A 13,416-nucleotide genomic window follows, 5' to 3' on the forward strand; every position below is an offset into this window, starting at 1 on the left:
AAAAAAAAAGAAAACTGAAAAGAGCGTAAATATACCGGCCTCTATCTGTACGAGGTGAGCAATATACTGAAGGGCAGGTCGCCGGTAAGACAACGTTATATTTACTCTGTATTTGGTTTCAGCTAGTGGTGGTGGTGGTGGTATGGGTTCCTCCCGCCTCCTCCTTCTGCGCTGTTGCTGCTGTCGTGGCGACGGCGCGTAGCCTACACGACGCTTCACCACCATGCTCGCGCATCCTCGTTCTAGACTCAGAATTTTGCTTTTCTTGTTTTGGTCCACCACTCAATTGTCCCCTCTCTTGTAACTTCATTCTCCCCAGTGTAACTTGCAGGTAAATATCACGACAAAGAGGGTCGACATATTTTTGTTCTTGGCCAGCACTACACCTAACAACTCCTGTACGTAGAACAAGGAGGTAAGGCTAGTTGGGCCGCAAAGAAATCATTGCTTCTTTCAAGTGTAGTGCTAAATAGAACGGACTTTACCTCTCATGAGCTTGCTTGTCGTAAGGGACCAAGTGGGAAAGGGTATGCCGTAAATTGAATTAGTTCGATCGAATTCCCCGATTTTCCAGGCAAAATTCAGAGGGAAGGATGTAAGTTAGAAATAATGGTGAACCGAATTTGAGAAGGCCGGATCGACGAGACCTTTCGGTAAACACGAAAAAAACACACGAACATGAAATTGAAGGAGAGGTTGATTGAGGACTTGCCATTTTATGCGATGCATAAAGTGGGGAGGCCATTAGGAGCATAGGCATGTACAAGAAAAGCCAACGAGGAAAAAAAGAAGCACTATCTATCGATTAACTTCGTTTGACCTTTCAAAGGAGAAGACAATGATACGACTATGCGCGCAGGTATCCGTAGCAACAAGCGATGTCGTACCGCTGTCACAGTTGCAACTTTGTCACATACAACAACCGTCAAAACACATTCAGCTTAAGTGAAAGATGGTGATGGACGTCGTTTCGCCTCGTATTTCGGATGTTCGGGAATAAATCCGTGCGGAAGGGCAGGTGCCAACACTTCCTACGTGAAAAGCAAGAAACAACTAAGTTAGACGTTCAAATGGTAATAATTAGAAATAGAGCAGAAAGACAAGTCACCTGGGTCGGGATTGGTTAGCCATTTCCACGAAGAAAAAGGCGAATTGGTTCCTTTCTCCTGCACTTGTTCGATTGTTCCGCGTAGAGCGAACACCTGTTTGATCGCGAGATGGGCCTCGAGCCACACAAGTGTCGACTCGACTCCAATTCCATTCGAATGCTACGCGACATAATCTCTTTATCGATTTCTCGTCCAAGCTGGCCCCTCTTCTCATCTGCTATAGTTAGTCTTCGTATCAATCCTCCATATCGCAGACGTAACGCAGCGGCTTCTCTCCGATGCAACGTGACCCAGTTGGAGAGAGTGACACACAGTTAAGTGTGGGTGTCAGCGAAAGAAAACAAGACGAGTTGGTGGCGCCTACGCGGCTCTTAGGATGATGACGTGAACATCCAACAGATGACTTCGGTTCACATTCAGGACTTGAAAACCACGAGACTTCATGCAATCATGGCCACGAGCCACGCCGAAATGTTTCCTTTAAAATTGTGCTGTTTGATCAAATTTGTTAAGGACATGACTCGAGCCAACTGGAACAATTTAATTGACAATTTTTTCAAATAAACGTTGAATACATTCTGGATGACGCTTTAAATTCTATACGCTGCTAGAGCAGTGACAAAAACTGACGTAAAAAGAAAACAACATTAGTGTTTTTTGGGGGGGGGGTACACGGGTATTTCATGACGGAAGAGAGGGACGAAGAAAACAACAGGAAGGGTCGGGAAAGCATATGGGTTCTCGTTGCTATGACGACACTCGGTTGATTGGATGTGGTTGTGAATGGGTGAAAGAAGAGAAGGGAAGGCAAAAGATGGGGGAGGCAAAGAAGACGCACATCCGAATCACGCAAGGCACACTAGTCTTTTGCAACGAGAAAGAGGAATAAACAGAATGTTACGAAACGGAATTATTAAACTTTAGAGAAATCAAAATCAAGATCCACGTAAAAAAGTTGGCTTTCTCACATGCTCACGGAAATGAATAGACATCGACGAACACAACGCCATGATAAGAAAACGCAGAGTAGCACCGCCACATTTGCATGATCGGTAGAATGGTGCTCCTTTAAGCGATAGCTTTGGCCTCAGGCATGTACGTCTCCCAATGTTCAATGATCTACGATAAAATGCACAAGGCAATTTCATTAAAGCCTCGTCTTCGTCTACCGAATGCTACACTCTTGAGTTAAGAATGGCTCCCCCTATTTTTTTAAAGCAAGAACCAGAAAAAAAAATGATCACTTACTTTGTCCTGAGCTTTCATCTGCGCTTCCAAGTACGATATGAAGGCTGCCTTAAAGTCCTTAACGCGTTGGAGTTCAAAACGCTCCAGCTCCTTTTTGATGGCCTTGGAAATGACATCAAATTCTTCTTGGCTTCGATTGACTTTAGCCTCCCACTAAATCAAATTCAGGTTGGTCAAACATCAAGACAAGTCCACTATTTTGTGGGCAAATGTGGCTCATCTGCGAAGTGCAGCACATCAGAAACCCCAGACATTTACTTATACCCCTCTTACCTCTAGGACTTCATCTTTAGCAGGAGCAACTTTGTCAGAACGACCAGTCGATTCCCATCGATCAACCGCTTCGCGCTTTTTGGCCAACATTTGCTGAGCGTGCTGCCATGTCTGGAAGGCTTTCACACGTTCGTGAAACACGTCCTGTAATCAACACGTAAAACTCAATAATTTATAACTACTATCCGAATAGTAAAGATTTTTACCTTCACAACACCCAAAAGCGACAAGTAGTCCTTAATGAGTTCATGCAAAATGTAAAAATCCGCATTGGACTGCTCATTGTGAACGCCTTCTAACTTTAAAATCGGTTGAAACAGTTAATTTTCAGTTTTTAAGCAAAATGTAATCTATTACTTTATCATGGAGTTCGGCCATCTTGGCAAGGGCCCTCGATAATCCTGCATGATCCTCGCCATTACTAAGTAGGGCTAGCCCTTTGCCTAGGGCAGCAGTTGCAAACGCCAACTCACGTCGATGACTGTACAAGCCTTCCAAAGAAGCCTGCAGTCGGCGGAATTGAGATTCTAGCGTTTCCAGCTGTTGGTGTCGTTCTTCAAACCACTGGTTTCCATTTGAGAAATTGTAAACGTTTAATTGAGCATTAAAATGTAACGTAAAATAAATAAAACGTACGGGATCAGATTCACCCATCTTAAAAGCAATTTTGGTTACTGTTTCCCCCATGCGATTAAAGAGTCTTAAGACTCCAGCTCCACTGAGGGCAGACGTATTCGACGCTCGTGGCAATTCGTCCTCTGTCAAAACCAAAAGCATACGATATTGTCAGCAAGTAACGAAGGGAGAATAAAGAGTGTGCGTACCACATTCTAAGAATTCCCGGAAATCAGGATCTACTTGAAAAACGGGATGAATAGCAATGCGGATAAGGTACCGCTCCAGGGCCGCCCTGCGGCGTTCAACAAATTCCGGCAACTTGCCCTCGTGTTCAGTTTGACCACCAGCCATTTTTACTTTTGTAGTACCTGAAAGAAGTATTCAAACTTATATTTACAACTGGGTAGTTCATAGGTTTAGTTGTAAATATTAAACTGAGAAGTTGGGCAAAGCACAATCTAGCTACGGATAGAAACATACCAACAACATTCTTCTCTGGAGGGGCTGGCACCAAGCGACCTTTATGCAAGTACTTCTCCGCCAGTTTATCGTGCAATCCAAGGAAATCCGAAAAACGTCGGGATACAATCATTTCGGTTTTCCTGAATAACCCAATATTCGTGCGGGTAACTACGTTATATGTAAGAAAAGAAGAAATTCCATCGCCGATTTTTTGGGGGTCTTTTACACTGATTGTAATAAATTTGCCATCATCCTAAAAATTCAAAAATAACGCAAAAAAATCATGATTTTTAAAAATAGAAATAAACTGTACATAGCATGGAAAGAAAAATATACCTCTGCAGTGGTAATTTTGTCGTCTTCAATTATGGTCCCAGTATGGTAAGCATTACAACTCTAAAAATGGTTAATGTTACTATCAAAAAATTCCTGGCACATTAAATGGTAGAGTAAATATGTTACACCTGTGTTCTTGGAGATGTTACCAGTGTTTCCAAGGTTGAATGCCCTGCCATTGTTTCACCATGTACTTCTTTCGGGTCAGGAATATCTTCAAATATGTCTTCAGGTTCCGATCTCAGTTCAATCTTTGCTTTAATGTCAGGAACACCATCTTTGTATTCACTATCTGAGTTTAAGTCTATCTCATCGACAGCTGACAAATTGTGAGATTGTTCTTCAATAGGAGACAAACCATTTGACCTATCATCTTCTAAGGAAATGTCTGCTTTGGCTTCAACTTTTATCTGTAAAAACAATAAAGGTTTTTTTCAATCAAACTGCGAAATTTCAGGGAAGTGTGACGGGGGCGGATCCTGCACGCGGACATTGATTTTTAAACCAGAACCGTATGACACCAAATAAATCGGAACAATTATCACAGAATCACAGTGTGCACTTGTTGTAATGTGGATTGTCAGTGAATAAAAGCTTACCTCAATTGCCGAAGCAAATAAATCGTCGTCGTTAGATTCATCATCAAGTTTCGGTGCGTGTCTATCGTCTGCCATTTTTCAACTGTTTATGGGTACGTTTTTGCATTTCAGCAGAGAAAAATTATAACCATGACATCTAGCGACAAGATCCGAACGTTTAAGTCAGAAAATTTTACTGGGGCAAAGTATATTTTCCGAATAATTTTTTGCCCTTTACTTGCTCCAAAGTAAGCGATGCGTATGAATGGAAATATGAATACAGATAGTTCTGTAACAAAAATTTTTCACCCGAACAGCATTTATTTCCAATTACGTTGTAAGAATGCAGTTCAAGTAACTACGTTCGCAACTTTGGAAGAGTGTAAAAATCCAAAATACGTCAAACCACACAAATTAATAGCCAGACTGAATCCAAGCATGAAAGGTAACCAAGACCACTGGGTGGTTAAAGGGGCAACTGGAGTGTGATGTACAGAAGCATTGGTGGATGAAATCGATGATACCAGCGACTTCCGCGATAATTCGTTACTAGGGTACTGATACAAGCAAGGTGAATTTTCTTGAAACCGTAAGCTTGAATCAACATGTCGAGGATCGAGGTTATCAGAAAAAACTGAAAATCGGTCAATATCTTCCAGTGTTGAGTCTGGTCTTGAATCTGGTGGGCTGCGATTTAAAAGGCCAGTTTGGACTGAGCCAAATCCAGAACTCTGACTGGAAGAACGCGTGAGAGGTGAATTATGATTTGGTGACGAAAACGTGGAGGACGGCCAGTTGTCGCCTTGCCAATAGCCGCCAGCAACCCAAGAGGCTTTCGTCAGATTGGTGTCGGGAGATGATCTGCAGTAATTAAGCATCAGAAATAATTTGAAATTGTAAAATAAAATTTTAACTAGCGGTAGTACATGATACTCGATGAGGATAGTCTAGACGGTGAGATAAGAGGCCTAGGCTTTGCAAAACCTGATGATTGGACCACTGGAGAAGCAAGAGGAGTACAATTGTTCCTTTTTCTTGCTGATCCTATGTCCAACTTGCTCAAATCCAGATCACATGGTGGATTTGGAGCACTTAACCGAGAAGGGTTTGACATTGAAGTTTCAAGTATTTTAGTTTTTGGTTTGTAAAATGCTTGTTTTGATTTTTTCGCTGAAAGTCCAAGAATGAGCTGGACAGTTGCAACAGCACAAAGAATCAATGATATGCTTATTTCCCACACAGGAGAGACCAAAAGAAGCAAAATAATCCACAATGAACCTAAGGCTACATTCCATGCCGGAAAAATTCTTTTAATAAAGGCAGAATAATTTATAATGACTGAGCATCCTAGCCCAATCCAAATAAGTGATTTCTGAAATAATGGCATACAAATTTCAGGTAAGTAGTGAAGCAAATTTATTGTTGGTGTACCAACGTACCTGGTACATTTGGTCTACTATGTATAAATAGTAAATCAGTTCTGTTGGTAAATTTTCACTGCATCCAGTTACAATCCAGTAGTCATTTAGTTTGAGCATGGTCACCAACCAAATCATGACAAACTCCAAATGTGAAATGAGATGTATTAAGAAAACATGTTTGACCTAATACAAAGTTCATTCAATTATTGGAGATACTGATATTTATTTACAAATTGTGAACTTTACCATATTGCCTGCAAACAATTTTGGTAGTATTTTATTCATACGAATCATACCGCGACAACAAATCTCACAACACTAAGCATGTTCCATACTCGTGATGACTTGTAACAAGAAAGTCACGCTTTATACATGCAACAATATAAGTGCGCAAAATTTTTGTCTTGCATAACCTGAAGTTATTCAAATTCAAATACTACCTACTTAACATTGGATGTTAAAACCATCAAAACACAGGCATGTTCCCTTTGGAGCCATGGCCCCCAAATCGACAGAACTGCACCGCCATCTTTAAACTTTAAATGTATTTTTCGATTTGACCGTTAGATGACAATGAAAGCACAGAATACGAACGGAAGCATTTCGTAGACGTGATGGAAATAAAATTTAAAATTGAATAACGAGAAAAGTCAGAAACACAGTTATTTATTAGATCACCGACATACGTGAAATTTATTCACTAGAATTTTCTTCAATGACCTTTTTCATTTGACGTTCAAAAACTTTCTTAGAGTCACAAAAGCCTTGTCTTGTTTTTCCAAATGAATTTGGCCCAGCAGATGTTTGGGTATCCCTGAAAATTTCTGGGTGAGACCTCAACAAATCACTTAAAACACATTCTTTGTTCTTTACCTTCCAATGTTTTTCATCCTCATTCTTGCTTCAGGTGGCATTTCTTCTGCTTCATCACTGTCACTACTTTCTCCAAACACAGAGGCCTTCTTTACAAGCTCTGGTTTGGGTTCAGATTTTTTCTAAAATTGCAATAAAACAAATAAGAAATATTCATTGTTTTTATTTTGTTTTAAAATATTTTTTTCTGAAACCATTATTACAGTACTTACAGTAGCAGGCTGCTTCAGTTTGATTGTTAGGCCTTTATTATGTGATACAGGTGCTTTCAAATCAACAATATGTTTTGATTTTTTTGAAGCATCTTTGCTGTCCTCTTCATCACTTCGCTCACCAGCACGCTTTAACGAACGTGCTTCTTTTGGCTCCACGGTTTTTGAACCTGAATCAAGGGAGAAACTGTCGAACGTGAGATAAGACCATTTAACCAATCATAGATTCATAACATAAAATAAAACTTATATCTAACTAGCACACATGAAGCCTAAGAAACCCTTAGGAGCCATGCAATCGTTAAATAAGTAAAAAAGTACCTCGTGTATATTTATTACAAGACGCCATTCCTAATTCTTGTATAAGGATTCACTGTTGACACTACTTTCAACAATAATGCAACGATGAACGATGCACAGTGGTCCGGCGGGCTAGAGTCGTGTGAATAATTTATCTTTGCATTTCCCAAAAAACCACAAGTAGCCAAAAAATTTAAAAAATCCGTTTGAATGATACACCTAGTATTAATACTCATAGATTTCAATAACATAAAGTTTAATAACTCTTAAACAGTACTTTGGCAGCGCTGCCACGACCCACAACAACTTTCGTATTTGTACGTATCTGAATTAGTTTGTGCACACTTTACAATGGAATCAGAATCTTCGAAACGCAGTTTAAAGGTAAAAGAAATTTGGAGCACAGGAAGTAGAATTTTTAGATAACGTTGAATATGTTGATCATAAGAGGTACAAGAGAGACGAAGAAACAAAAGAAGAGAGTCCACCTGAGGATGACGATTACGTCCCTTATGTTCCAGTTAAAGAGAGAAAAAAGCAAAAATTGACAAAATTGGGGAGGATTTCCCAGGTATATGTTGACTTATTTGTATATTGTTCTTAATAACCTGACATCTTTGAGTTTATAAGGTTAAGGCTGATGCCGATCTTAAAGCCAAATCATCCAGTGAAAATGAGGGCAATGAAGAAGAAGAAGAGGATTTGCAAACTGTAGCTAGAAAATCCAATATAAGTTTACTTAGTCAACACACAGAACTAAAAAAAGTTGCTCAAGGTACAATTGAAAAATTTATTGCACTTAAATATATATTTTAGATAACCTGTTGTGTGTGTCTTTTAGCAAAAAAGGAGAGTGCCATTGAGAAACAACTCAAAGAAGAAGAAAAAATCCTTGAGAGCATTGCAGAGAAAAAAGCTTTGATGGGTGTTTCTGAATTGGCTAGAGGCATTCAATATGAAGATCCTATTAAAACCAGGTAAAAACTTATCTAATACACTTGAACATAAAAAAATTATAATAATTATTATTTAATGGAATAACTGATCAGCTGGACACCTCCGAGATGTATTTTGAACATGCCAAGAGATTACCCTGATATACTCAGAGGGAAGTTATGCATTACCGTTGAAGGTGATGATGTACCTCTTCCTATACCATCATTTAATGCCATGAAGTTTCCCAAGGGAATTTTAGTTGGGCTACAGAAAAAAGGAATCAAACATCCTTCTCCAATTCAAATCCAAGGATTGCCAACTGTGTGAGTTGAACGCTTTTTAAAAAATTTTCCTGTCTCATTGAAAAAAACAAACAAACAAAACATACTTTGATATTTTCTAGGTTGAGTGGCAGAGACATGATTGGTATAGCCTTTACCGGTAGTGGAAAAACCCTTGTGTTCGTATTACCTATAGTGGTTTTCAGTTTGGAACAAGAACTAAAAATGCCTTTTTTGCCTAACGAAGGTCCTTTTGGTACGTTGTTCTTATAGTTGGCAAAACTCGAATTATGTATAATCAGGTCTTTCGATTGCAGGGTTGATAGTGTGCCCATCTCGTGAGTTGGCAAAACAAATTCTTGAAACCGTAGAACATTTTGCCGAATGTCTGGTACAGCAAGGTATGCCTAGAATAAAGTCATGTTTGATTATTGGCGGAACACCGGTCAACCAATCCCTAGAAATCATAAACAGGTTAAAGTTTAGCATATAGTACTTAACAGTTTAACAGCTTACTGAACGAAAACATTTCTATCTAAAGAGGAGTACATATCATAGTTGCCACACCGGGTCGCCTAATGGATATGCTTGATAAGAAAATGATCAAATTAGACGTATGCCGATATCTATGTATGGATGAAGCAGATCGCATGATTGACATGGGATTCGAAGAAGATATTCGTACAATTTTTTCCTACTTCAAGGTAATTACTTACAGTATTTTGATTTTTTTAAGGGGTGGGGACGTGAGATTACTGAAACTACTCGCTTTTACTAAAAAAAAAAAACATTAAAATAGGGTCAACGGCAAACTTTGTTGTTCAGTGCTACTATGCCCAAGAAAATCCAGAATTTTGCTCGTTCGGCGTTAGTCAAGCCTATAACTATTAACGTTGGGAGAGCAGGAGCGGCTAGCATGAACGTCATTCAAGTACGTATAATGTTTGTGCATTGTAACGTGCTTCGAATTCATTCTTTTTGCTTAGGAAGTTGAGTACGTAAATCAGGAGGCGAAAATCGTTCACTTGTTAGAGTGCATTCAAAAGACTCAACCACCTGTGTTGATTTTCGCCGAAAAGAAGCAAGATGTGGATGCTATACACGAGTATTTGTTATTGAAGGGCATTGAAGCCGTAGCTATTCACGGAAGCAAAGGTATTGCAAGCAATCACAAAATCTTGATCTTGATTTAATCCTTTAAATTTAGATCAGGAAGAGCGATCTCGCGCTGTCGACGCCTTTAGACAAGGAATAAAGGATGTGTTAGTTGCTACGGATGTTGCTTCTAAGGGGTTAGATTTCGTAAACATTCAACATGTTATAAATTATGATATGCCCGATGACATTGAGAATTATGGTATTTCTAAAGATAACTGGTTGTCATTTACATCCATTTTATCGTCCGTTTTACATCCTGAATATTTCAGTGCATCGAATAGGACGTACTGGTCGTTCAGGTAACAAAGGACAAGCGACAACTTTCATCAACAAATCGAACGAAGAGTCCGTTTTACTTGATCTCAAACACTTACTTATCGAGGCAAAGCAGGAAGTTCCTCCGTTTTTGGCGACGCTGCAATCAGAAACTGAAGTTTTCCAGGATCTTGGAGGTAATTATTAGTGGTTTTTAAACTGGATGTTTTCTAAAATGTTGCTTTTCGTTTCCAGGCGACAAAGGTTGCAGTTATTGCGGTGGACTTGGTCATCGTATTACGCAGTGTCCCAAATTGGAAGCCGAAAGCAACAAACAAGTCTCTGCTGTTGGTCGCAAAGATTACTTGTCTTACTCAGCAGCCGACTACTAACACCAACAATCCACGTAATGAGATGCGTTTGAATGCAAGATTACTGTGAAAATCCCGATATGTTGTATCGTGTCGAAAGAAGGGGAAAATATTGAAAATACATATTGACGAAATAACTTAAAATTTGAGAGATTTTGCAAAAAGTGCGGCAGTAGCCTGAGTAGCATCCCCATCAAATCTTCTCAATTCTTCAACTACCTAAACTTTGTTACATTGTAGACAGAAAACTCCAATTTGAATGGAGAGGATAATACCTGTGTACGTTGAAAACCCATGGATACCAACTCTTGAATTTGTTTCTCAGTGAACTTTTCGGTTGGATGTTGAGTACTTGGATCAGGAGTTGCTGACTCTTGAAGGGCCTGATAAAAAAAATATAAAGCTCTAGAATATTTCGTGTCCTTTAAATATAGGAATAATAACCTTTGCGAGTTCATGATCTTCCATTTCGACAGCTGATGACGACTCGACTTCAGATCGTGGACCAGACAATCGGGCACAGTCAGGAAGCTCATTTTCGGACAAAAAAGGGGTTTCAGTTCCGGTAGTTCCAATGACCAAAAGGTTACGTTTCAAATCTATTAGACACTAAAAATAGGAATAAACAATCACAAGTTTTACAGAAATCCTAATTACACAAGCCTGTCAAAACTTGACATTACTTGATGGCGTTTAAGCATATCTAATCCTAGTAGCATGTCCATAGGTTGTTCCTCCAAAATTGAAAACGAGGTGGGTAAAAAATCATCTCCGATTTGAATCTAGTTAAATTAATCGATTATGCTATCTGAAAATTAAAGAACTACTCGGTCGTGGATTCTTTGGTACCTGAACCATGTGGATGCGCCCGACAATACGTTGGATTCCTACGCCTTTGGCAATTCCAGCCCACCTGCTATCGACTAAACGATGGATGTCGCATTTCAGGGCACAGGCTGATGACATGATGGTGGTTTGAGCTCCTAGTATAACATGGAAACCACAGATTTAATTCACATTCCACTTGAAGTACAGGATACAAGCTGTACCAGAATCAATGAAAGCTTTAACCGGGTGTCCATTGACTACGCAATTTATATAAAGCATAACAACTGTGCCAAACGACTCGGGATGATATTCGATAGCTGCTTCCATATTGGCTTCGATATTTTTCTGGCGAATTTCATCGGCAATCAGCCGTTGTGCTTCAGCATCGAAAGGATCAGCGCGGGACATCAGGTTTCGTAGTCTTTCCCGTTCTGCTCTCACCGCTTCTTGTTCACGTAGTACCGTAGTAAAACGGGCTAAAAAATAAACAACCTGTTAAAGCGTCAGGACAAAACATAAATTTTTGAAGTTCAAACCTAAATCTCCAGACAGTAGTGCATCAGCAAGGCGAGGGTTATTTTGTTTCAATAGAGCAAGTTGATCAGGGTTGGCTAGAAACATGTCTCGGATGAAGACAGGGTCATTTTCATTACCTCGATTGGTATTTCTATTGCCTCTCGAAGATGATGGTACCTGTATTGCACTGAAATCCAAATTCAGTGGAGGCTCTGTAGTGAAAAAGAAAATTGTAAGAGCGGGAGCACACTTCTTCTACAGCAAAAAATATGAAAACAAACAAGCCTTGTTGATGACCGGTGGTAATTTTTTGTCTCTGTATGACAATGACATCACCCTCTTTCAAGCCATGATTCTTTAAGCTTTTAGATCCATCTTCCATAACTTTCCCATTGTAAACTAAGCGTATTTCTACAGCAGGAATACCAGATTCAACTTCACAAAATGCTTTAAAATTCTCTAGTTCCAAATCTTCTGAAACATCGAGGTTAAATATGTCATCAGAAAGCGTAGTAACCGTGATACGCATTTTCTTTAAAACTGAATAGCAGAAAAATTCGAATTCAAAAATAAAAGCTTCTACGAATGGATTTATGTCAAAGTAACCAAATATAATTTTCAGAGCCGATTCTTTGACGTAGAAATTCAATATTGCCTACTATGCAAAGCTTCGACTGCAACAACTACACACACAAAATGTTATTTTGTGAGGCGGACGTGCCTGGCTGCCAAATCTTCAGCTGCGATAAATCGTGGTGCAATACTGCAATTCGATTTGATTTGACCAACATTGTTTTGCGTTTCGGTTTGTCAGATCATTTAGGCAGGACTTAAAATAACGATGTCGGAAAGCTTAACTGTAAGATGTGAGTCATTTTATTAAAAGATCCAGCACAATTGCGAATGTTAAACACTGAGGAATGAAATCCATAATTTAGACTTCAGTTTTTGCTAAATTAAATGTTACTCTTGCAAAAAGGCATTGCGACTGAACCCGATTTCGGTATTATTTTCTGAAGCTTTGATTCTAGGATTTTAACATGTATTTTGAATTATTATTTGCGTTGTTTATTAAATTATCTATGAACTAAAAACATTACAATCTTATCTTTACGTTAGTTTATCCGATTTTCAAACCTTCACAACAACACCAAACAACCCTAATCTTACAACAATCATTATTCTTCTGTTTAGACAATTGCAACAATGCATCATTTAGAATTCCGGTTTGTGTACGCGACGCTCTAGCAGCAATTTGGATTGGCTCTACGTTAATCAAAAGATAAGCAATTAGAAATTTTGAGATTGCCTAATGGGTTTCAAAAAACAAATATCCAAGCAAAGCTCTGGCCCTTTGGTTGACAAGGCTCAAAAGTTCACGAAGGTCCGAGAAGGAACGAATTTGTTTGTGCTGCTTTGCGTCTCTAGCCTCGGAATCCAAAGCGGTAAAATGCCAGAAAACAAAAAGATAGATAACAATAGTACACTTTGCACCCGATGGAAACCGTGAAAGATAGTACCTCATTTTGAGTTTTCAGTGTCATAGATCTAGAGCTTTAAGGGCAGCCGAGTCTTGCGCAAAGGCTTATACTTTGTTTGTCTCACGAGCAGTTTGTAATAAATTACATTCAGCTTTCTTTG

At 39.2% G+C, this 13,416-nt stretch overlaps 5 protein-coding genes across 5 annotated transcripts; 1 reads left to right on the forward strand and 4 right to left on the reverse strand.

Annotated features, from left to right (window-relative positions):
- Positions 1-1,629: 1,629 nt before the first annotated feature.
- LOC130699353 (sorting nexin-2-like) lies at positions 1,630-4,780 on the reverse strand. The gene is made up of 11 exons (XM_057521698.2): positions 4,646-4,780; positions 4,175-4,456; positions 4,047-4,106; positions 3,729-3,963; positions 3,455-3,616; positions 3,267-3,388; positions 2,988-3,194; positions 2,837-2,929; positions 2,631-2,774; positions 2,358-2,510; positions 1,630-2,228 (listed from the first exon to the last, which is right to left on the reverse strand). Exons 1-11 carry the CDS (start codon positions 4,718-4,720, stop codon positions 2,178-2,180), a joined length of 1,584 nt encoding a protein of 527 aa, XP_057377681.1. The 5' UTR covers positions 4,721-4,780; the 3' UTR covers positions 1,630-2,177.
- Positions 4,781-4,922: 142 nt separating this feature from the next.
- On the reverse strand, positions 4,923-6,537 carry LOC130699374 (uncharacterized). The gene is made up of 4 exons (XM_057521725.2): positions 6,292-6,537; positions 6,064-6,228; positions 5,551-5,996; positions 4,923-5,485 (listed from the first exon to the last, which is right to left on the reverse strand). Exons 1-4 carry the CDS (start codon positions 6,337-6,339, stop codon positions 4,975-4,977), a joined length of 1,170 nt encoding a protein of 389 aa, XP_057377708.1. The 5' UTR covers positions 6,340-6,537; the 3' UTR covers positions 4,923-4,974.
- A 158-nt stretch (positions 6,538-6,695) lies between these two features.
- On the reverse strand, positions 6,696-7,341 carry LOC130699389 (PEST proteolytic signal-containing nuclear protein-like). Its single transcript, XM_057521743.1, is given in 4 exon segments — positions 6,696-6,859; positions 6,919-7,040; positions 7,131-7,317; positions 7,319-7,341. Coding segments are annotated over 4 exon segments (453 nt in total). The 3' UTR covers positions 6,696-6,738.
- Positions 7,342-7,674: 333 nt separating this feature from the next.
- Positions 7,675-10,563, forward strand: LOC130699396 (ATP-dependent RNA helicase abstrakt-like). Its single transcript, XM_057521752.2, has 13 exons — positions 7,675-7,814; positions 7,879-8,001; positions 8,061-8,205; positions 8,272-8,407; positions 8,480-8,689; positions 8,770-8,903; positions 8,965-9,121; positions 9,189-9,351; positions 9,447-9,578; positions 9,634-9,802; positions 9,855-10,004; positions 10,075-10,257; positions 10,316-10,563. Exons 1-13 carry the CDS (start codon positions 7,782-7,784, stop codon positions 10,450-10,452), a joined length of 1,872 nt encoding a protein of 623 aa, XP_057377735.1. The 5' UTR covers positions 7,675-7,781; the 3' UTR covers positions 10,453-10,563.
- On the reverse strand, positions 10,493-12,447 carry LOC130699369 (protein DDI1 homolog 2-like). The gene is made up of 8 exons (XM_057521719.2): positions 12,061-12,447; positions 11,796-11,987; positions 11,481-11,735; positions 11,281-11,414; positions 11,115-11,213; positions 10,876-11,040; positions 10,707-10,814; positions 10,493-10,650 (listed from the first exon to the last, which is right to left on the reverse strand). Exons 1-8 carry the CDS (start codon positions 12,302-12,304, stop codon positions 10,570-10,572), a joined length of 1,278 nt encoding a protein of 425 aa, XP_057377702.1. The 5' UTR covers positions 12,305-12,447; the 3' UTR covers positions 10,493-10,569.
- Positions 12,448-13,416: the final 969 nt, after the last annotated feature.

Source organism: Daphnia carinata, chromosome 7 (assembly GCF_022539665.2).
Source record: "Daphnia carinata strain CSIRO-1 chromosome 7, CSIRO_AGI_Dcar_HiC_V3, whole genome shotgun sequence".
NCBI classification, from domain to species: Eukaryota; Metazoa; Arthropoda; class Branchiopoda; order Diplostraca; family Daphniidae; genus Daphnia; species Daphnia carinata.